The sequence below is a fragment of the Genypterus blacodes genome, unplaced genomic scaffold, assembly GCF_046128005.1.
Source record: "Genypterus blacodes isolate CSIRO-AG114 ecotype Tasmania unplaced genomic scaffold, CSIRO-AGI_Gbla_v1 ptg000003l_1, whole genome shotgun sequence".
Lineage (NCBI taxonomy): Eukaryota > Metazoa > Chordata > Actinopteri > Ophidiiformes > Ophidiidae > Genypterus > Genypterus blacodes.
Genome location: NW_027466817.1, coordinates 5327555 through 5352070, shown reverse-complemented (window position 1 = coordinate 5352070; position 24516 = coordinate 5327555). Strand labels below are relative to the sequence as shown.

The window sequence follows — 24516 nt, the reverse complement described above, 5'->3', positions numbered from 1 at the left end:
AAAAAATCAGGATGGAGAGGCTTCATGGTCTCAAGCCAAGCCAGGTCAACTTTATTTGTTTAGTCCAATATCCTCTCCAATGTCTCAAGGGGCTTTTTATGCCCACAACAACAAACAGTTCCTGACCTGGTGCAAAGCTCTCTGGGATGACTCGGAAAAATGTCCCAAAAAACCTAATCCTAAATAAAAAAAGGAAGAAACCTCGGGAGAAGAAAGTTTCGAAATAGCCTAACCAGAACACAGAGTCAAACCAGTGCTACCAGTGACCTCCAACTCAAGACATAAGTCAATAAAAGGGAGTTCAGCAGGAGGTGGATGCCTGAATGCTGTCTGGAGCTTTTCTCCTCGTTTCCCTCCAGCTATGATCAGCACAGGTGTGTGCTGTTACCTCATCACAGCCCCTGGAGAGAAGAAGAAGGGCAGAGACAGGAGACAAGCAGGAGCACCAGTCGAGGTAAAACCACGAGAGGACGCGCCAAACATCAGCTTGAGCCAGGGCTCAGGCCAGGCTGGTTACCGGTGCTTGAGGGGTTAACAGCAGATGTGCCTTCTTCCTGAAAAGGGAGTAGATGCCCACTAACACCATTATGACTAAACACAGTATTACTGTTTCAAACTAACATCATTCTAGGTTGTTTGTAGACAAGGAAGGAAGTAATTAAGTGTTTCCTTTAAGGTGCATTCCGCCTCATCTGACACATCGGCCCTCTGTGCACATAAACATTTGCATCTCCAGCCTCACACAGCGATTGGCTGCTTGAGGGGAGGTGTGGAGATGAGGAAGAGCTACAATTCTCTCTCAAGTGCTCTGTTTTTATTTCAACGCTGTGTATGTTCCCCAGAAAGATATGAAAGTGAGGCATATAGAGCCATTTATATCCCCGCCTATGATGGAGCGGAGATGGAGGAAAAAAAACCCAGTGTAATGAAGATAGATGGCACATGTAGGCTGAGGATTCTTTATGACCGCACGTACGTTAGATGTTACTGCGTGACTCCCTCTCTGGCTGCGGGCCATTATCACACCTCCCACCACGCACAGCAGCCGGGGAGGAGAGGGCACAGAAGGCCGAGGAAGAGGAGGGCGGAAATCTAATCATGTGTTATGACTGTTAATGTGATTTTTGAAGGCGTTGTCGTCTGTCGGTGCCTGGTGAGTTTAAGGCGGCGCCTGGTTCCCCTCATGCAGGTTATTTTCCAGCACGGGCAAGTTATTTTTTGTTATATCTTGTTTGTGTTTTGGATAATTATCTTGTTTCCACATGATTAGAAGAATACTTTCCTGTGGGGCTTCCAAACTACCCCCACTGGTGTAATTCTGCTCTCTGTTCTGGATGTTTCCTCTGAGGATACCGTATTATGTCATGTGATGTCAGTGAGGAGAGCGTGTTTTGGGATAGACCAACTGGGTCTGATAATGAGGCGCCTGAAGAGTTGGCAGGAGACAGGAGGGCAATTTAGAGAGCATGAAACGGAAGGACTTTCCCCCTGAGTTCACACAACGCTCCCCGGTCACACACTCACCTTTCTCCACCCTCACAAGAACAATCCTCCTTCATTTCCTCCACATTGTTCGCTCTTTGTTCATCTCTCTCTCTCTGATCGGCGTATTGATCGTGCAGCTTTGTCAAAGCGATACAATCAGAGTGGCTCTCTTAACTTCTTTTATTTATCAGATTCAGATTTGTTGTGGGCTTTGATGGCAAATTCTACTTACAAAAACAGAGGAGTTGCTTTGTCTGATGTTCAAAGAGACAAATTGCATTTATTTACTGTGTAATTGAAAGTTTTAAAGCACTTTTATTATTATTCTCCCTCCTTCCAGGTGCTTAGAAAACATGCTGCTGTTCAAGGTAAGTTATTGAAATAGTAACCTTGGACAGCAACAATTGTACAATAAAATGGATTAAAGTGGACTACAAGGACAATTTCATAGAAAAGTAATTTTACGCTTATTGAGCTGGAGAAATTGAGTTTTTAGCACAATTTAACATTCACAGCTGATTCTCTGAACTCTTCCAGATGACTTGATGAAATTAATCTAATAATAACTAATCATAGTGTTTGTAGGACAGATGTGCAACTACTGACATACACATGAGTATTTTGTCACTTTTTAATTTCTGCAATGAATAAATGAGGAGCTGTGCTGTGAAAGGAGAAAGGGGCTGCTTATCCATCCATGCATCCATTTTAAACTGCTTATCTAAGACCAGGCGATGAGCTTCTGGTGTTGAGGTGTTAATACTCGCCCCTGCTGCTTTACGCTTAGATGCAAACCGCCCCGGTGCAGGCTGGAGGTCACTTTGTACATAATTACACACGGACGATCCACAAATCTGCCCTGTTGAATGTGTTGTACCACACAATGAAAATCAAAGCCGCTTCATGATAAGGAATTGGCCTCTGATCACTTGGATGTGTGTTGTTGTAATAACGTACTTTAGATAATCTCCAACCAACTGCCACATTTAACGCTAAGCTTCACATGACAGATTAGATTTGAACTTGTGCTCTGTTCTGTCACGTCGGCAGTCATTTCAGAGCATTGCATCATATTTCATCATTGGTTACCTGCTCTGAATTTTCCTTGCACTCATTTTCTAATTTCAGTGATTGCCATGAATAAAACAACACGGGGTGAGAGAATTTACAGGTCACTACCAGGATGTTTTCACTCTTGCCGTTGCCACACACCAGGAGCAACCATGGCAGCTCTGCTCACACACACGTTCTGTACATACAAACATGCTACTGTGGCATTTTGACCTTTTGTTATTTTAAAGGATGGCTGTTATTAACCCTAAAAACAGCATAGATAGACATGGTTAGACATTGTACTTATTTTGTCTTCATGCAGATTGTCTTGTTCCCTGGAATATAAAGCAAAAGCAGACCATTACAGTTAACTGACTTTAACCCTTGAAGTCCTGTTGTGTCTGTTTACCATTGGACATTACTGAATATAGTCCAGTGCCAAATCGTGAAATAAACTGTTGTTTTTCCTGCACAAAAATCCATTTCACTCAACCAACAATCACAAGAACATACACTCAGCAGGGAGTACTTTTGCAACCACAACAGCCTGAAGACACAGGGCGTCAACAACACTGGATGGAGTTAGTTCCACTGGGATTTTGTCTTGTGCCGACTCCATCATGGTACAGTATGTAGACTTTGTTTTGCCAAAGGCACTCTATGTCTGTAACATCTGTGTGGTGCCAATGAAGGAAACTGCAGCCGCTCTTATGGTCCTGCACCACCCTAAGGTCATGAAACCTGCTAGGCGGGTCCAAGACAACGTTTTTTGTAAAACATTTCCTGAAATACGGATGACATCAATGAGTACTCAGAGAAAGTATTCATTATCCATGTAGCCCCTACTGATGAAATTTGATTTGGAATAAATATTTGAGCCCAAGAAATACAGTACCACCATTTACCACAAGGGGAATCGCTACCTGAGTTGTCAATCATGTCTATTGTTGTCCACTTTGGCTATAAAGGTATGGATATATATTGAAATATAATGCAATGCAGTGGGGACCTTTGTGTTTGTGTGCGGTCTCATTAGTGAGGTAGAGCGCAGGTATAAATAGTACATATTATTTCTGGAGTTATGTCTCAATCATGAGGTCACCGGGGCAACAATAATGCAGAGCACAAATCTGAGGATGAAATGTGGAAAGTCATCAGCATTTTAACTCACCCTGCTAAGCCTAACTCAGTCTGGGGGCTAATATGAGCCAGAATACTGAAACCGAGAGAGAGAGAAGAGGCTCATTCAGCAGCAGAAAGAAAAGCTGTGGCAGCTGATTGCAGTGAGCCTAAGGCACAAACCCGATCAGTTTACCTTCATGTCAGCAGCTGTCCCACCTCAGACTGTAACAGGCATTTGGGTTGCATTTTTCATGTTGCCAAAGAAGAACTTGAGGCAGTTAAATGAGCCACAGAATGATGAGCTTCAGTCATTTTGGATTCTGCAGTGTGACTGCTCTGCTGGAGCTCAGTGCTGTCTCTGCAGTTTGCTGGTGCACCTAACTTCACTGACACATACACATCACTTCAGTGCGATGATCAGTTACATCACATGACTTGCTGTTCACTCATTGATGAATCTCCCTGTCATTTTTGCTTGTTTTTATGTATTTATATCTGATAACTCCCTTAAATACTTCACAGAAACAGAGCTATGTCAAAATAGAATACTGTGGATCCAGCGGTAACTCAATGCCCCAAATAATATTCTCCTCCTGCTGTTTTATGTCGGAAACTGAAGATTCCAGTCTAGTAAATGTTGATTTCACACACACATACACACTTATTCTGCGGTGCCAAACAGCAAAGAACACAACAACGGGCCTCGAACTCACAACCTTGTGATCACCAACCATCAACTTCAGGTTCTGAATTTGAGGCCCGTTGTTGTGTTCTTTGCTGTTTGGCTCATCAGGGTAAGTGTGTGTGCATATCAAATCAACATTTACCTCTGAGTTACCTCTGCATCCACAGTATTTGATTTTTGCTGTGGCAGCAACACACTTCCGTATTTTGTCATTGCTGGGCTGCAGATGAACAAGAGACAACTCAAACTCAAGGCAAATCAAACAAATGTAAACATTTTAAATGTCGTAAATCAGTATTCTCAAATGTAACAAGAAAATGGAGCCCGTGTTCGTTTGAGTGCGAAGCGGATGTGTGGTCCAAATCAGGTTTTCCGGTTCCAAATCCCGCGTTGCAAAATCAAATAAGTTAGAACTATGAAATTAGCAGTAGCGCTTCTTGTTTCATGGTGAAACTTGTTGTTGCCTCTTGGGTTTGACCCTCTGTCTGCTCTATGCAACTATATCAACAGTGCAAGATGCTCTATGTTAAAACTCATGTTGCTTTGATTCATTGTAAGATATACTTCATGTGCAAAATGCAAACTTTTCAGTCTCATGTTAAACTGAGGATGGGAATGGGAAGTTTGAATCAGAAACACAATATTTTGCTTTGGTTATTTATTGAAATAAAATGATGAATATATTGTGCGAATATCAAAGAAAGCCACTTGAAAGGCATAATGTGAGGCGCACAGAGGGAAGGAGAGTTTCTGATGCCATGGTTAAAACGATTCAACCCATTTTGCAAACTGTTACACTTACTACACGATGTGAAAAGCAGTGGTGCATACAAACCCATGCATGGAGGCTTCTGTCATTGTTATTTTTACCATGGATTTCCTCACCGCTTCCATATTTTCTGATTAGATCAAACTCATGTTAGTGTTAGTGTAGCTGGCCACTGATGACTAATGCATATTTAATAAACCAAACCAAGCAGATGCATCTATCTTCCATCTACAGGGAGTTCATATATATATAAGGAAATACCCACAGGTCCATCTGAGCAATCACATAACGCAGAGAGATGCTCCTCATTATTCTATAAAACCTCTATGCACGGCAATATGCAAGAAGAGAACTGACAAGAGCAAATGTTCTTTTTATTTTCAGGGCAATAATAAATAGATTATAAAACATGCAGGCAGCAGTGTGTGAACAAAATCACCAACATGTCAGTTTTTATAAGAACATGGATGATGAATTACTGCTGGTGAACATGCAGTGCCAAGTTACTTGAGCTGTTCAGACAGAAGAGAATGCTTAATGCAGCTTTTCCTTTAACATTTTAGAGACTTCATGTAAAGATAATAGATGAACTGTTGTGCTGTTGTTTGTTGTGCGCTGCATTTACATTATATGTTGCTTTAATGTCATTGACACCACAGGGTAATGCCTGTTAAGTCAGACTGTTATTCTTCACTGGAGACAAATAAAACAGCAGGAATACAATGCACTTCAAGGTCTTTTATGCAGAATTTTGCAGATTATAACCCTGCAGTGTTTACTCAGTGTGTGTGTGTGTGTGTGTGTGTGTTTGCGTTGCTGTGGCTAAAGCGTAAGGAAATGGTGCTTCTGTTGACTTTAAGCTCCAGACCAGCAACTTCAAAATAGTACAAATCTGCCCCGAGCCTGTGACAGTGCAATATGTCTGCAATTTTGTAGGTGAGAGGAGTTCACCTTCCAATGGAGGCCCGCTCTCTGGGGACACAGCAAACACCCACAGGCAATGACACAGTGCACCTCAGGAGAGGGGAGGGGAGGAGAGGAGAGGAGAGAGGAGGAGAGGAGAGGAGAGGAGAGGAGAGGGAGGAGGGGAGAGAGGAGGAGAGGAGAGGAGAGGAGAGGAGAGGAGAGGAGAGGAGGCGTTATTGCACATTGCCGTTTGAAGAGCACAGCACAGCCTGAGGTGAGGTGTTATCCTCTGTGGACCTGTGGTTCACTTATCGTGGATCCTTTCTAGAATTCATTTGGGGGTAAAAACAGCAAGCAAACAAAAACAAGTAACAGGAGCTTTCATGTCCACGTTACCGTGACCTTCACAGGAGATCTAAAGGCCACCGCACTGTTCATTTTAAGGACTCAGCAGAGCCCCTCAGCTATGGCACCAAACCTGCTTTGTAGTTTATTATTCATGAGGGTTTTTCATTCTTTCAGCAGTAAATGAGCATGAGAAGGTTTAAAGGGATTTGCATTTTGATGCCACCCTTACATTCCACTGTTATGGAAATGTAGAGACTGTATAGAAATGTAAAGGACAGTTTTCTTTTTATTTCTGTTTTCCACTGGACCTCATAAAACATCTGGCTATGGATATCAAGGAATTTGGAGCACTCATCTTGGCAGTCTAATCCCTCTGGGCTTACAAAGCAGATCTGCTGGGAGAATGAATTCCCCCTGGGGTGCAAAGGTCAGCCGTGACCTTGATGCAATACAGTCCAGCCATCCTCCCCAATGCAGTGCCACCATCCTGAGGGCGGAGGGAGGATCTGTGCAAATTCTTCACCCTTAGCCTTTTAATAGTTTAAACTCACACCCCGCCAACCTTCCTGCGTCCTGTGAAGTGATAATGAAATTGTCTTTGATGGTTTAGCTGCTGGTTCAAGGTTTCCTTTTCAGCATGATGTCATATTTTCAAACATAAAACTCAACTTTGTAGACTACAAATGTGATGTATAATCTATTATTATCAATGCTTTTACATTATGTTTTATACTGTACAACTTTAAAGGACAAAGTTAATCTCATTGCAGTATTTAAACTGCCTCTGCCAATGAGATTGTGACATGAATTATATGCAAATTGATCAGTCAAAATATACTCATTACGCTTTATATCCCTCAAACCACATGCTTCCATAAAAGGTCTCCATGCTGGTCTGTTCTTTACAATGACCGATCAGACATTTTGCAGTTTTGGCGGGCGCTGTGCTGTGTATATTGAAATGAAAGCATTGTGTTGTTCTCCGATCAACTTTAAAATCAAGCTGAAAATGTGTTTTGCGACAGCTGCTGGCGGCTGAAGTACTGGCAGGCCTTACAGTGCGAAAACAAAGTCAAGCAGAGTATGGAGCAGCAGATGGACAAATCAAATCAACCACAATTGTCTTTTCTCAGTCACAAGATGACAAAGACAAGCTTTTATTTTGAGATATCGCCTTTATTAAGGGATATACTCTTTTTGTACGTATGTATGTCTGAATTCATTTGGTCTATATAATGTGAATATAAACCCTGTGGATCTGCTGCATGTTTATTAAAGCCGAAAATCAAACACACTAGCACATTTGTGTATGAACTCACACACTCTACACACATGTTCCACACAGAGTCTTTATTGATTTAATGTACATTGATACACAGTTTGATAGTACCATGCGGGTAAGAAAAAACGCCTCTGGTTGAAATATTCTGTTCAGGATGGATTCCTCCAGGCTCAGTTTCCCAAAATCTCTCTTTGTTAACGTCACCTCTGCTCGGTCTATCTCGCTAAGCTCATCGCATTTGGTACGTTTGGGAGAAGCAGATATGAGAAGCACAGAAAGTGATGGTGCGAGGTGTAAGCTAAGAGGCTGGGATAAGTACAAAAACGTTTTCTAACACAAACACCAAACAGACTTAATGATATATGGGACAATTATGGCAGGACAAGAAAACAGATCTTCATAACTCTTTCTGTTACCAATGTATACAGAAATCAAATCATGACAACAATAGTAATTATAGTAATAGGAGATATGAAAATTCACAGACATTTCATAGGATTAACAGGCTATTGCATTCTTCCCCTAACCCCACCACAACCCCTGGAGTTCCAACAGGTATGAATTTGTTTACATGCAAACTTCACACCGCTCTCACTGCGCCATCGTGCCGTCATCGCCGCGCACAGTGGCAGAGCAATGTGGGCCTCACTAGGATTTCTCCACGCGCTTCTTCTTCTGGAACTTCCTGAACTGGGACTGGATGGCGACGGCCGCCTTCGCAGTCTCGGGGTCTTCCATGTCGATGTCAAAGTCCTCAGGGACGTCCGTCTTGGACGCATCTGGGACGGGACAGGACAGGAAATGAGGGTGTGACACAAAGGCAGTGTTTGAAGGCTTTCATTATGAGGACAATGACTGTCCACCTGTGGAGCTCTGTGGGTGGAGGATGCTCAATGTGGGGGTGTATTTAGCACTACAACATTTACACATAAAGAGAACAGAAAAACAGCAATACTGCATAATCTAGTGGGACAGATTAACATAACCATTATCACCCCCCCCCCCCCCCCTTCATTTCATGGTGGGCAATCTCTCAAAGCGAGCACAGGGCAGTTGTGTCCCAGGTCAGAGATCTACGGCGGAATTGATCCCCAATTCCTAATCCGGCTCAGCTCAGTCCCACTGAGAAGAGGGCACCGCTGTAATCACACTAAAATCACACAAGCTGGATTCAGTGGGAATCGTCAGACTGACACTTAAAAGACATATAGGAATGAAATGTTTTATGTGCAAACAATTACATATGCTGTTATCATTTTGACCTGTTTGGTTTCTTACATATGAACTGACTGGCTCATCATTTTTAAACTTTTATATAAGAATTCAACATGTAAATCTACATCATACAGAATATAATGTCACCCAAAATCCTGAACCGGAGTAAAAACACATGGATTTCGCCCATAAGAAAATACAAATTCAAAATCAAAGCACCGTCATATATTATTTCAGGCCCCATAACAAAATGTTGACAGTTCTAGAGACAAAAGGTGCTTAGTGTTGTTGCTCTGGTGTGTCGCTCTGTCGCTGTCCAGAGTTTGGTGCTGAACGGACAGCGACAAAGCGACAGCAGCAGAGCAGAGCAGAGCGACGTAATGAAGGAGGGGAATTCAGCACGTTTGATGGCCGTGTGGGGTCATTAGGGGCCGGTAACATGCGGAGACGTCAACACGGACCCGGGGGGGAATTTCACCCTGGATATAATGTCTATTAGACACGGCTAATACCGACGACTTCACATGACAAATCCATGTGTGTCAGCCGCCTGAGCCAAAGATGGAATCATTATTTCTGCTGTCAGACAGAATAAAAGTGGGTTTAACTGCCCGATCATGTATGAATGTATATATCATCACAATTGAGCCCCTTACCAGTCAGTCACAGCTTATCAGATCGAATATTGATTACACAATAAATTGCAATTACATTTTAGCAGATTATTTCTGTGTGTGTGTATGTGTATTCAATTATGGAAGGACAGTCACACACCGCTGCTGTTTGATTGTCATCAGCATAGTGATACAGCAGAGTGTGAGGCAGCCAGTGAGAGGGGAACCAAAGGCAGAGAGGCGACCTGTGTATCGACTGTGCAGCTAAGCCCCAGAGGCCCAAGGGAAGAGCTCTCTCTCTCTCTCTCTCTCTCTCTCTCTCTCTCTCTCCCTCTCTCTCTCTCTCTGTCTCTAAGGAAGAACACTAACTGCTGGGTCAAGCCCTCTCTCTGAATCCTGCATTAATTGATATTGAATTTTCCAGTGGCCTAATGCCTGCTGTTTTCATCCCAGTAGCATTAGCTATCGACTGTGTCCTCCACCATGTCAACACCAGACATCTACACAATACTTGAAGGACAAAGATGCTTTAGGACAGGTGAGCTGCTAAATGCTGCTGCAACATAACTGTAAGAATCAATCAGAAAGTAATAGAGCAGCTTTGGGTCCATTTGGGTTTCATTCAGTCATATGGAAAACTTCCAAAGCTGAGTCATAATCTAAGGGAAAGCAGCATTTTATTCTATGATATATGACACAGATGAATTTTTTATATTTGTTCACACTTTCTATCCTGCAACTCAACAGTTACAGGCTGATATTTTTATGCCCGTGAAGTGAAGTTAATAAATATCAGCAAAACTCCAGATTGAAATTTCAGACGGATCAGTTATTAGTCTGTCATCTTGTTCAAGTGTTCAAGACCTGAACACCACCGTGTGTTTTCATCAATCTCTACATGACAGGAGGAAGCTGCTGAACGCGGCTGTGATGAATCGTTTCCTCCACTACGAGAGTTTGAGGTTTCATCTTTTCCCCCGACACACACAGAAGATTATCAGAATTTCATCTGGCAGCACTTTCAGTTTCAATGTCTTCGCCTAATGGGGACGTAATATCTGCTGTCAGTGTGTCACCTCTGATCATCTTCACCGCGCTTCCAGGAGAGGCAAGAAAAATGCTTTCATTTATTCATGTTCAATCCTGGTGTGTGTGTGTCTAAAAGCCTGGGCCTCAGCAGAGTTACACCTCATAAGCTGCAACGGTGACAACTGCAATCAGTGAAGCTGTAACTTCAGCTGGATTGGTTTGGATTCACGATGAGACCATCCTGATTGGTTCCCTTTGAAAATGTCTTTAAAATCCTGCAGGGAGCTCGAGGATGTCTTACTGATTTCACACAACCTGAATTCACTTTGGCCACCAGATGGATTTGTGGAAGCAGGAGCACCGGACACGTGAAAGATGGACCAGAAAGATGTTGCACATGTATTTGATTGATGAAGGGTTGGTGACTTTCTTTCCCTCTCTCCATTGTTTGAATTTAAATTTCATGATCATGACACTTCAACAAGCAAATATTATAACTCTATGAGAGCTTAATAACAGTGCAAGTGCCATGGAGACCTGTATTGACTGATAATAAAAAACATCTCCACCTAGAAACAAGCAAATTTTATGAAGGAAATATTTCATTTGAGGCAGAGATTGTTGTTTTCGAGAAGAAACTTTTTTACTAATAAACAATTACTCATTTCTTAACTCATTTGTCTGTGTTTTCTTTCCTAAATGATCAGTCAGTTAGTCATTAATCATAGATGGATCTGATAATGTCAATACAGATAAGCAGCAGCCCCAAGGCGTTCAATAATAACTGAGCTGGGATGTGTATGATGTCTGTATTAGAACTATGCTGCCAATCTTGATACATGTTTAATAACAGATTGTATGAAACTGAAACTAAACCATTAGGGTGAATGGACGCTGGCAAGAAAGACGCAGGCTGTGTTACATGAAAAGGAAAACATTGCTGCTTTGGTTCTCTAAAGATGAATAATTACACAGAGTGGACAAAGCCTCTGTCCTGTGCATCACGCTCTGACCTCTAAGCGTAACACGGTTAATGTATGTGTGTGCAAAGTAAAGGCGGGGAAATATCCGTTTCATCTTTTTAGAGGAAAGTAAAGGCCAGCAGAATGCACGGGCGTGTCATTCTCTGCATAATGGAGCCGAGAGGAAGAAAGGGGGAACAGAAGAAGCCACGGCTCTGTGCTGCTATGGCACCAGGTAAACATGACGACTTCTAATGAGTTATCTTCTGACAATGTGGGACAAAGAAAGTTTGACCGTGATACCTGTAAAAACATGTTTTTGTCATTTTCCTGTCATGTAACCTTTTAAATAGCATCACAATCATGATGAAATCCTCTAAGTACATTTTTTGACGGCCCCTAACACTGATACACACTACATTTAGATAACAGTTAAACACATGACATTTGGTACAACTGGAAAGTATGGAAAGAACTAGTTCCCATAATTCCGTGAATCCAACAATTTGTGTGTCTATTTTTTCAAGTTTTTTCAGAGATTCTTATATTACTTTAAAGGTAATTTGCTTTGACAGTATAATAACTCTACATGTTGTACTGTGTGGACTCATTTGTCCATGTGTGTGTATAGTGTGCAAATAGAATGTGAGGATATTTACACACGTGAGCATTGTGCACAAAACGGGCAAAAGTCGGGTAAATATTACGACCCCTTAGTGCCTGGAAACACTTTAAGGGGCAGTAAAGCGTGAGAGTAACCACAGCGATCAATACACTAATACAGATGAGGGAGCGGCTGCGCATTGATTGGTTTTCTGGTTTCGCGTCGGCTCTCATTTAGGAGGCTTGTGTATAACCTACGAGGTGAAGCTGTAAGCCTCTGAAACGTAGCGAGCGCGGTGAAGTGCTGCACATTCACCAATTACACCGCTGACAATCAGATGAATTCATTAGGGCTCTAATTGAGTACAGTAAAGCTCATTAAAAAACGGTGCAAGAAAATGGGCCATCGTCTAATTATAAGAATAAGATGACTTTGAGCTCTCAGGTGAGTCCCAGTTTGCGACGACGTCCGTGTCTCTGTGACACGAGGGGGGAGGAAGGGGCCGGTGTGGATATTCCACAATCTTCTGTCATCTTAATATCTGCACAAAGAAATAGAGCAGATTCCGTCTCCTGAGGTAACGTTCTCACGCGATGATCACACATCCTCCCGGGGAGATTAGCGAGTGGTTTTCTTTGATAGTCCTATCAGTCCTGGTGTGTTTGTGTGAAAGTAGGAAAGCTGCACTAAGCCAGAGCGGCTCCAGCTGCTGCAGCCTGTGAGACGGCTTGACTCATAAGGTCAGTGAACATATGGACCATATGAGACAAACGCAACACATCTGAGTCTTTCTTCCTTTCTTTCCACTCACGCCTCAGTTGCATTTGCTTAACAAATATTCACCCTTTCGCTTCATTGCTGCAGCTGTGGTGTAAACAGCCTCTGCTACCGGGTTGAAAATGGCCGTTGGTGGTTCCAGTGAATATGCACGCGTCTCTCTGTGGCTGTCCTTGAGCCTGTGAGCGCTTCCCTCTAAGGGCCGCGCTCGGCTGTGTGCAGGGGTACGGCGAGTGGGCGTCAGTCAATAGCAGCGCAGCGCCGTCCTCACCCACACTAAGAGCTCTCTCGCTCTCTTTTGCAAGTGAGTGAAATTCTTCCGACATGCTGGGAAAGCAGTTTTTCCAAGCATCAAATTAATTGTCAAGGTCAGACAACAAAGAATTTCACTTCCCTCGTATGTGTGTGTGTCAGTGTGTGGAGTGTGTGCTGAAGCGTGTATGCCTCCCTTCACTCTCTCTTTATATTACTTGAATAAAAAAAAAAGAAAGGGAGCTGAAACCTAAAGTGAAAGTGAAAAACGAGTCCCCTGCAGTGCGACGTTTCACCTCTGCCAGCAGCTGCAGGTAATCCGAGTTCCATTAATTGCCGCTGGTGAATAATGTTGCTGGATGGCAGTGGTGTTTAACTGAGCCATTTCATTTTCACACAGGGCCCCTGTGCTGCTGCAGACTGAGAGTTTACTTCCTCCGGTCACAAAACTATGTGATTTATGTTCATCTAAATCTCAATCCAATGCTTCTTTAGACACAACACAGAGGGGCAAAGATTGGAAAATATCACAACATGGATAGAATTCGATTTGATAAAAGTTTCTGATACAGAATATGCTTTAGAGGAAAAATCCCACGTCTGTACCATGACTCAGTGCCCATTTAAGACGAATGTATGTAGCGTTATTTGCAACGTCTAGCTCATAATAAAATGAACAACAAGGCCAATTTCATGGCTGTGGACATCGTTGCAGGAGCTCTTATCAGGGGAAAATGCAGCATCTGCAAAAAAATCACACTTTTTCAGAACTAATTATGCATACGTCTCACTTTTCCGTTTTGCTCGGTGCTTGATTGTGCAGATTAAGGCTAAATCATCTTTAAGTGTTGAATTTCTGTGCTGAGTGGAAGTCAAACTCCTGATGTTGTATCTGTGAGCGCGGAGGAAGCAGGGAGGAGATTAGTTTTCTTGTTAAAGCCTCTATTTGCTTTGCCGTGATAGATGATAGATAAATATGATTTGTTATATGCTGAACTTGATGTGTGGAGCTGTTATTCATTTTCTCTCAAAGTCTTTATTTCCCCCTGGACCAAACTGATAGAGACCATCTACGCAGTTAGGGTTCCGCTCATCACGGCTTTATCTGCCGAGTCAGGACATTAAAAGTGAATTTTATGAATGGAAACGATTATTTCTGCTGATTTGTGAGAACACTATAAAGAAATATGTATAAATATACTCTGAAACTTGTTTCTTCAGTACGCAACCTCAAAATAAATGACTCGTGTTCTCACAGCCTCACATGGCAGAGATGAAGAGACGTGATCCAGATGACTAATGAACTTGCTCCAAATGCTGTTATGTTCCCCATGTCAACAAGGACTATAAACTCCTGTTCGATTGCAATGGGATGTGATGGAAAGTTCTGCGGTCAGCTTCTTCATATGTAAACTGTGTGAGTGTGTGTGTGTGTGTGGCGCACATGTAATGCGATCTTGTGAAATGCAGCTTTTGAAGATCATCTGAGATCCACATGTAATTTCTGATGCTGTCTCTGTCTCTGTCTCTGTCTCTGTCTCTGTCTCTGTCCGTGTCTCTGTCTCTGTCTCTGTCCGTGTCTCTGTCTCTGTCTCTGTCCGTGTCTCTGTCTCTGTCTCTGTCTCTGTCTCTGTCTCTGTCTCTGTCTCAGGTTTAGTTAACCTTACCAACCCCTGGCTTTATTTCGTGCGCGTGATTACCTTGTCCTTCAGTGTTCTTGTTGTTGGCGGCAGCTGCTCCGGAGCCTTGTCTCTGCAGAAATGAAAAACAGAAAAAAAAGGCAGTTAAAACGACAGATAGAAACTCCACAATTTATGGTTGCGTCACCGTAACCGCATGAGGCAAATACGCTCTGGTGCTCTGTGCCCTTTTCTAATTAAGCCCAGGCCTCTGACATGTATCTGGGGCCGAGATCCTTCATAATCTGCTACCATAAAGCCTCCAGTGTGGAGTTCCTGAGCCTGTGGGATCTCCTCCTCCTGACAGCGTGTGGCAGGCAGAGGAGACCCTGCAGGCTGAGGACCCGGTGACAGTACAAAGGCCTAAAGGTACCAGAAGCAGCGTGGCAGCAGTTTGGCGTCGTGGCCCTACAGGAGTCAGAATTGGAAAAGTCTGAATATATGAATAAAAGCAAGTCCAAAATTAAATTTGAAAAAAAACTGCACTTTTATCATATCTGGTTATCTTAGCCATACAAGACATATATGTTGCAGTCTGCAGAGGTGTTAAAACAGCCACCCACTCTCTCAAACCAGAGTACAAGCAGCTTACAGAGAGTTTAGTTTGGTAATCTGAGTCCCAAATGACGAACATAGCCATGACACTCTACAGATACAACAACATTCATCATATCGTATCAGCTTTCACTCTGCTACAGGCGTTTGTATGCTTCTGCTGTGCCCTCTGCATTCCTTTACCAGACACACATTAATCTCTGAAGAACTCACCCTACAGTGTGTATGTGAACGTATACAGTAACATATATATATAGTATATCCCCCTTTCTTCTGATGTAACATGCAAGTTTTAAGACAAAGCACAAGCCAGCCCGATTATCTTCATCTCACTGTCTTCAAATATGCTGATTGATTTTAGGGCGTTTCCTCACAAATGATTGGTCAACAATTTGTTTGAACTATTCGCAGTTTCTCTCCACAGTCATCTACATGCATCCTGGTTACGTAACATGTGTCACATTGTGCATTCTGCATTGTGCAGACCTCAGGGCTTGACGTAGTGGCGGCATTAAAGGTGTGGAACACGTCAAGCAGATATTGTATTAGAGAGAAGCACAGGAGTGACACTCTAACACAATGGGCCGATTAGAGGAGGCTATTCTTAGAATCATATTACACTTGTGCTTTTAATATGCGGCCGAGCGAGAGAGAGAGAGAGAAAGAGGAGTGGAATCACACGACGAAGGAGCCGGAGAAAGGAAACCGAAAGATGGATGGAGGGAAAAGGATTTTAAGCCTCTTATTAATAATTGTAAAGTGTTTAGGCGTCGGGGGAGAGAGGTGTTGTGCTAAGAATACTGTGAGTTATTAGTTTCTAGTGCCCAGTATCCAAAATATGACTAAGTACACAGGTGTGAACTAAAAATACGGTTATAAAATGCTTACATGACCAGTATTTATCATTCTGCACAACATGGTGGAGGGGAGAAATGACTGCAGATGACAGGGACCATTTACAAAGATGTTCAGTGCTAATGTGGCCATAAACATGATGGCATCAAGTGCTTCTCCGATTTACCCCTGCTAATCCAGCATTAGTCACCCCTCTTATAATTGATGTCCCTGGGCCCATGTGTTGTGTGTTGTGTGTTGTGTGTTGTGTGTCGAGGCGTCTGTGGCCCATTTATCTTCACAACCGCATCAAAGTGAGATTCACGGGAAGAAACAAGTCGAAAGAGTCGAACGGCCGCCACAAACCGTAGAGACTGGATACAGATGGAGCTAAAAAGCTGTAGCCGCCAGAGAGGAAAACTTTGCCAAAACTTGCAAGTTTGTGAGGAAAAACTGGTTAATAACGGAGCGGTGCTCAGAGTCGACGCTCTGGAACCGCACACGGTGATAGAGCAGGTCTGAGGTTTGAGAGTCCCTGTGCAATCATTCCTCAATCTGTTTCCATTTCCAATCAGGAGCCTTTGTGTACCGGGGAAAAATAGATGATTCTCTGATAGGATGTTATTGCAGGGATGACAGCGTCGCCCTCCTCTTCATCAGCTTTCATATCTTATTACCGGGCTGGACGGAGCGGCAAGTGACAGGTTGTCAGCGGCCTCACGAGCGGCCTGGGTGGGAGGTTTATCCTCTGGTGAATACTGAGAGAGGGAAGGAGGATGAATGGAGGACAGGAGGGGCGGATCAATACCTCCCTCTGCAGTCAAGACATACTAATGCAAACATCGGCACGGGGAAGATAAATGACCAGAGTCAAACTCCAGCGCTGCCAGAGGAAAGTGAGGGACTGCGGCATCTCAACTTACAGTCGGCCAATTTTTTAAAAAGTTCCAACGCGAATCGACTCAGCAGTAACTCAACACCTCCACCTTCAAATGTCCTGTAGTCTTCATAAATACATATGTATTTCCTTACCTACATTGAAACAGCAGAGATGGAAATTTGTGGCAACTTGTGCATTTTTGAGGGGTTTTTTTCCGCCAGTCCATCATTACGAGGCAATATAGAGACACAATTTTTAACGACTTTCATTTACGGTAATTCCCAACGTTTGGATAATTCTACTTTTATATGTTTGCATTAATGTGTATATATGTAAGTACCATGCATGTATGCTGTGTAGTATCATGTATGTATGATTGTGTACATTTGTTTATATTGTTTACGCACAGATGTTCATGCATGCTGCGTGTAATTCTATGTATGTATACTAGTGTTATGTACTGTATGTGCAACAGACACATGTGTAGGTGTGTACTTGTATTTCTTTGTATATATTTAATGTGTGCATCATGCATGTACATTTTGCATTTGTTGGTCTCTGTTGGTCTCTTCTGATGCGTTTATTGTTTTGTGTACTTTGATGATAGTAGGATTTATAGTGATGCGATTTCATTAAATGAACAGCAACCGTATTCCTGAGAGCCTCACAAACACTGTGTTCTCTCTGTGCTTGTCACCATGGCAACATCCTGCTTTGCTGGACTTTGAACTGGGGTTATTTGTTCATGTTCAAACATTTTTCATATCTCAAATGTGCTTTTGGTTGTGTTGTCCACTAAGCACCTGGCAGCCTGTGTGTTTGCGTGTGCGTGCGTGTGTGTGTGTGTTTGCGTGGCCCCTTCCCCAAATGTTTTGTCTGATCTTTTCCTCCAATAAAGGGTTTTCTAAAAATCATTCTTCCTTGCCAAGTTTGATGTCCTTTTACAAGACCCAGATCTCAAACAGAAGGAAGCGCCGGGGAGCTGGTGATGTAAGAAAACACTGAAAGGAAAATGGTTTCATTTAGACACCATGTACCTGCTGGCCTCCTGAGGGATTCATCTACTTTCACCACGACCTTTTCACAGCTGCTCCCATCTTGTTCAAAGCTTTCCCATTTGGCCGTGTCAGAAAGACCTGAGACTTTAATAACCGAGGAGTCGGGGAAGGCGTCGGGCTATGTGTCCTCTTTTCTCGCCTTCTCTTTCTGCATTATTAATCCAATGCTTTCAATGAATTTCAAACAGCGTGCCCAGGCTTTGATGCTGAGGAGTGGGATGGGCAGTGAGGGGGGTTTTGAAACGTCCTCGCAAGCTCACAACACAACACAATCCTGCCTTTCGGGAAGAGACTTCTAATTTGAGCCGTGTTGGTTTGCCTGTCAATAAATCTCTCTCATCTGTCAAGAAAGGAAATCGCCCCACATATATTCATGAGAGCCTCATCCTCCAACACCCCTGCAGCCTCAAATGATATCCGGACGGGATAAGAGAAGTGTTTCAGTCTCTCCTTTGTAATCTCAGTTCAAAGAAAGGAGGCGCGTCTCTCCATCAGGCTCTGGTAATGGCCGTGAAATCACCGCTGGAGCTTCTTCACGACGCACCGATGTGGCGCCCGAACGGCACCGGAGAGGCTAAGTCGCTCCTCAGCGCCTCAGTGCCTCATAAACACAATCCAACTGCCCTCCAGCTCTTTCCACAACAAACTTTCATCTGCTTCCCATTATTCCACTTTGTTTTGGGAGATATGATTGACTGCAACATTCCAGCATTATTAAAACAAGATAAAACAGTACGCAGAGGCTTCAGATTATAATTAGCCTGTGGTTTAACAGTTGTTTCAATATTTCTGAAGACTCAAATGTAATTGTCTGCTAAGGGGATTAAGCTTTTATGGGTCTTATCATTCTGTTTGTCTGTTTGCTAGCCGGCTGCAGCGAAAAGTGAGAATTTGCCGATAAGCTGATAATTAATTACAATCAATCTATCGGTTCAGGATTCAGATCCAGGAATATTTATTGTTGACATTGCAAAATAGCGGCATCTATCAACATTTTTACGTATTTTTGCTAAGAAACCGGCATTGAAGAAACAAATGAAGTGCTACAGACATCCAGCTACTAACAATGCGCAAATAAGGTGACGTCAGGCATAATATTGGAAATGAAAGCTAAAGTACTGAGTGAGGCTCCATTCAGGCTGAGCAGCTCTGGGGCCCAGCCAAGTGTAAATTGCACCCACAGTGAGTGAGTTTACTGAGGGGGAAAGGGGCTATCTCCTCACTCTGCAGACACACACACACACACACACACACACAAACACACACACACTATCTGTTTGATATACTGTAAGATATAGATGAAGTGTGTTGGGGGGGCGCGTACATATGGTGCTTCTCTCATTAGGTGCTGACTCAGAGGGACACAGGGTCAATCAAGTGTTCTGATTTGTGTGTGTGTGTGTGTTTGTGTGTGTCTGTGAGTCTACTACTATTTCAGCATAGTGGTTGTGAATTCCACAGTCGCTGCAACAAAATTTGTGCCTTCAGGCTCTCAATTAGAATACTTCAAGGGGAAAACAAACACACACGCACGCACGCACGCACGCACACACACACACACACACAATCAGAAGCAGAATAGCGGAATATTCAGTGAGCACAGAAGCGAGCGGCACATCAGACAAATGTAAATATTTTTTATCTCTGTTTGGGCTCAGGCATTCATTGTCAGGGGGTAAAGGAGGAGGAATCCCCCATTCACACATACACACAGACACACACAAAGACACACACCCGAGCCAAAGAGAGTATCCACTATCTCCCCTTTGACGTCTCAAAAACGCTGCTGTAGGTGTTGCTGCATTGTTACCACGACAGTGACACTTTGTGGAGGCCGCCGCTCCACTGTGTGTGTGTGTGTGTGTGTGTCTGTGTGTGTGTGTGTGTGTGTGTGTGTGTCCGTGTGTGTGTGTGTGTCAGTGTGTCCGTGTGTCCGTGTGTCCGTGTGTGCCTTTCCATCCCCTCTCCTCATCGTGCAGGCAGTGGGAGTGGGTCATGAGCAAGAGTGTGTGTACTTAAGTGTGTGTGTTTACAGACCACTCATCTGCATTGGCTCTTTCTGCAGTTACATAAAGCATACGGTCATAATGGCTACGGGGCGATGAAACATTGCCAAATCAGTGCCGGCTCAATAACTCTCCAGCTTTTTTGGAGTTTTCTTTCACTTTGGTGGGGAGCCAGAACGCGTCTGGTAGAAAGTGAGGAGGCAGTGTTGTCGGTGCAGTAGAGAGGTCAATAATTACCAGGAAAAGCATAATCACCCGCCACTCTCTGACAGCCATTTAACCACAGTGATGAGCACAGGGAAGCAACCAGTGAGTGCAATTTCTAAAGCTGCAAAGGCAAAGCAAAGTAAAGCATTATAAGTCTTGCATTGACAAAAGTGAAGAAACGCAAATCGTAAACTGTGCATTTCGAAGTTCTGATTCCATTCGATGAGTTCCTCCATCCTCGCACGACCCGGAAATCCACCTGCTTCACCATTTGTAATGACATTCCGAAACCCGTTATTGCTGCTTAGCGGATGGAGGGGCAAGGATCCATGAGCCTGTTCGACCTTCACCGCAAATCTGTTCCTGATTGGACGGATTGACTGCGGCCAGTCTGATGCAGCAAACTGCTCTCCCACCATCACAGCGACACAAGTTTGATCCAACGTGTGAGGCGACAAATACCAGCAACGGCTCAGATGTGAAACTACTCCTGTTACCTCGATTTTACTTTGTCTGAGTAATCGTCTGATTAAAATAGCTAGTTGTGTGTTAAGTGTAGATGTGAGTTCTCTTATATCGCTGCTGTGGGTCTTAAGAGCTGCCGGCGCCATTTCTCCACACAAGGGCTCTTGTTAATCTGCATGCTTATCACACCGCGTGGGTGTGCGGACGATGGCAGAGTGGATTCTAGTGTCTACAAGTGAATGCGACGATGACTTCTGTCCTAAGCGGAGCGTTCAAGGACAGGTAGGACGAGTGAGCGGGAGTGGAGAAAGAGGATCAGATTTTTCGCTTGTTACGTACGTCGACTGCTTGATGGGGGACAGGCGAGGCGGGAAGGCTGCCACTGTGTGGAACTGCTGCACGCTTCCATTTGGGTGACATTTCCATCCCAAGGTGACGCGCTTCTGAAGTGAACCCTTGTCAGGCCCCCCCCAAGTGCTTTCTCCTGCTCACCCACGCACGGCTCCCCTTCACTTTTAGCGCGAGACATAAGCGCCGCTGTCTTCCTTCCCTCCTATCGAACTGAGGAGAGCTTTTGTTGAGTTTATGTGTCTGAGCCGAAAACAGGCCCGCTGTCACGCATACAGAGGAGCCATCCGTGATCAAACCGCCAAATTCACGAAGCTACAACAAAATTGGTTTCATCTTAGTACCGTCGGTGCGGAAACATAATACGTTGATTCACAGTAATTACAGCGTGAGGAAAGAAGCGGAGCAGAGAGGATAAGAACGTACATTACAGGTCATCTCCAAGTCATATTCTCAAAGTCCCAGCTCTTACGCTACCTAATGAGCCTGGAAATTGGTGAGATTATATTATTCAGTGTTTGTGGCGTCAGTGTGGGTGTCAGCCACCTTTTTGGGATTAGTTTTCCCAACACGGGGACTGAGAGGCGTGGTGCAACGGAGCAACAAGCGACAAACCCCAGCAGCCGAACTAGTAAATAGATGAGGGAGTCCCCCTGTAATCAGGCTGGTTTAGGGTTTCATCAGCCCTCTAATTTACAGCTGGTTAAAGTGCTTCTCCCTGCAAGAGATTTAGTTATGTGGAGAGCTTGAAAATCTTTGTTTTTTTTTACTTAAATCGAAATGAAAACAATCTGCCCGCGGTGAGGAAGCTTTTCATTTCCTTTCATTGAAGTTTTGTTTCCTTTAAGAAGACACAGAAATGAGGTGGACTCTGCTGGAGCCGAGCCTGATTCACTGAGAACACCTGTGTGGGTGTGCAACAATATTACATTTTCCATTACTATGAAAGGGTGACTGACATTAGACCTGACCTCTACTGAAATAGACACGTGGGACGTTAAAGCTTCCTGCTATTTTTAGTGGATAAAATTTGGAAAAACTAGATTCATGTGCCTCCAAAAGCTCCTTAGTTTGTTAATCTGTCATATCTGATTCACAAGCTTGGCTGCCATAATGCCGTGGTTGATATTTTGGCTTCGGCTCCTTCATCTGGCTCTGGCGACACGGCCACCGTTTTGACTAAGACCCAGAGATTGTTGGCTCGTCTGTTGCTGTGACTCAGTGCCAGGCGCCCGTCGGGTGCGGGTTTGTCCGTGTGACGTAGCGCTACACTACATAGCCAGACAACCCAGAAAACGCTCCTGCCTGCTTTTGTGGGCCACGCAGCAGGAGAGTAGGTGTGCAAATGAACCGGAAGAGAGCAATGTGTTCATATTAAGGCTCTAATTATGAGAAATGATGAATCTGTCCTCCACTTGTGCTGCCCCACATGAGACGAGAGGAAATCTACATAACTTCCAGGTACACAGCCAGCCAGAGAGTGTTCAGTGTTAAAGGAACCAGCATCATCTCATAGCATTCAAACAACAGACCAGTAACAGATGAATTGTTATGGCGTCTTGGAAGCATGACGACAATAATGGAGGAATAAATGATGACGACCAAATCTGCAGAGTTTAGTGTTATAAGCGTTCGCTGCCACATTCAGTGTCCAGAATTTCATAAAGTCGAAGCAGAAAGAAGACGAGGCTCAATCGCTTCTTCTCTCTGTTGTTGAAGAGGATGAAATTAGTGCTTGGTCTTGCTCTCACTCCCACATAGATCTGTCAGGAGCAAACTGCAGAGGCCAATGAGGGCTCCTGTTGGAAGTCATTTGGCCAAGAGTAAGTGTGCGTGTGACTCCAAGTTAGATTAGTCTTCACAGGACCGCAGTTGCATGTTATATTTGCTCTAATAAGGTCTTAGTGTGATCCCCCTGTTACTGCCACAAGTCTTGGGTCAGTATGTCTTAAACCTGGAGGGATCTAAGCAGAATCCCTATTAGCTCTAATCTTGCAATGCATCACAAATACATTGATCTTTAGAATATGTGTTGTTATGATCTTGGACCGTCACTGCTTGACAATTGACGGCAGGCTAGATGTTGGCATTCCCTCTAAATTAAGGTCAGATTGGGTCCAAAATGATTATAGTATAGAGTATTTCAATTTTAGGAGACCTTTCCTTTCTTCTTCATTATTTAATTTCTTTCCTTGTTAAGCTTCATTTGATCTTTGGTTAATTTAAACTGTGTACTGTACACTTGACACTTTAATTTCCATGGCCTGATCCCTCTTCTAAAACAGAAAACAACATCACAACAGATTCTTCATTACTGATTTGTTAATTTATTTGTTTACTAATGGCTCACCAGCTGCCATCCTTGTAGTTTACTGGCATGAAGTTCCTGGAATAAACTGATTTATTCCCTAATTTTCCATGATTACTATTCAGTTGGTGTTTTTGATTATCAGATCCAGAATTATGTTCTTATATTTTTGCATTGATAATCCAAGAAGATCACACACTCTGTGCCATAAATTGGAGCAAATGGTTCCACTGAGGATTGTGGAGGCATGTCGGTCCCAAATTAATTAAGTGCTGAGAAGCTGGATGACAGACATTAACCGTCAGCTGGTGATTTATGTCCATTTGTCTCATAATTCTTGTTCTGCCAAAGCGCCAACAACCACAAATCTCCTGCCACACTGCCGGTTGTCTTTGCTTCATCTTCTAAGATTAATTCTAACTTAAGCACACTTAAGGCTGTGAAATCTCCAGTTATCTGAAAATAATCAACCTTTTTTTTTTACATTTAGTTCTGCACCTGTGCTGTCCGGAAGAGTTTTAGATTCGACCAAAAACTGAGGTTACTACATGAATAAAGTCCAGAAATGATTTAAGCATTACAAAACTGCTCTCATCCACATGTCATCTCCTGTTCCTCCCTTTCAAACTTGTTAAATTTAACAAGGCAACATCAAAACAATGCAAATCACACCTGGCCTGCATGGTTTTCTGTAGGACCAGATGCCAACCTGAACCTAACTGAAGCAAGAAGCCTTATAAACAGCTTTAACCTTCAACTTGCTGCAGTGACTTGCTCAAAAGCACATTATTAATCATGTTTAAATGAATGAAACAGGTTCTATATTCATATTGTTTGAGGTATTGATATTGGAGACTGATTCTCTGACCTCTTTACTTATTAGATTGCCTTGCAGACCTCTGCAGTCCCCAAAGTGATTTCTCTCCATTCTCAACTCAAACTGCCGTGCGCTGCAGCAATGATTTTGTGGGAGGTAAACTTGCAGCGTGCAGCAAGAATGTCACTCTGCTAATTCAGCCCTTCCCCACCCATTCAACTGGCAATGGGAAATATTGAAACATGTACAGATGCAC

At 43.4% G+C, this 24516-nt stretch overlaps 1 protein-coding gene across 3 annotated transcripts in view; it reads right to left on the bottom strand.

Moving 5' to 3' along the window:
* Positions 1 to 7703: 7703 nt before the first annotated feature.
* The window catches only part of LOC142994540 (uncharacterized), a 54098-nt gene continuing 37285 nt past the window's right edge, over positions 7704 to 24516 (bottom strand). For all 3 annotated transcript variants that reach the window (XM_076145252.1, XM_076145280.1, XM_076145243.1), the window contains 2 exons: positions 14804 to 14855; positions 7704 to 8429 (listed from right to left, as the gene is read on the bottom strand). In XM_076145252.1, coding sequence (XP_076001367.1) covers positions 8299 to 8429; positions 14804 to 14855 — 183 coding nt within the window. In that variant the 3' untranslated portion in view covers positions 7704 to 8298. The remainder of the gene's footprint in view (positions 8430 to 14803; positions 14856 to 24516) is intronic.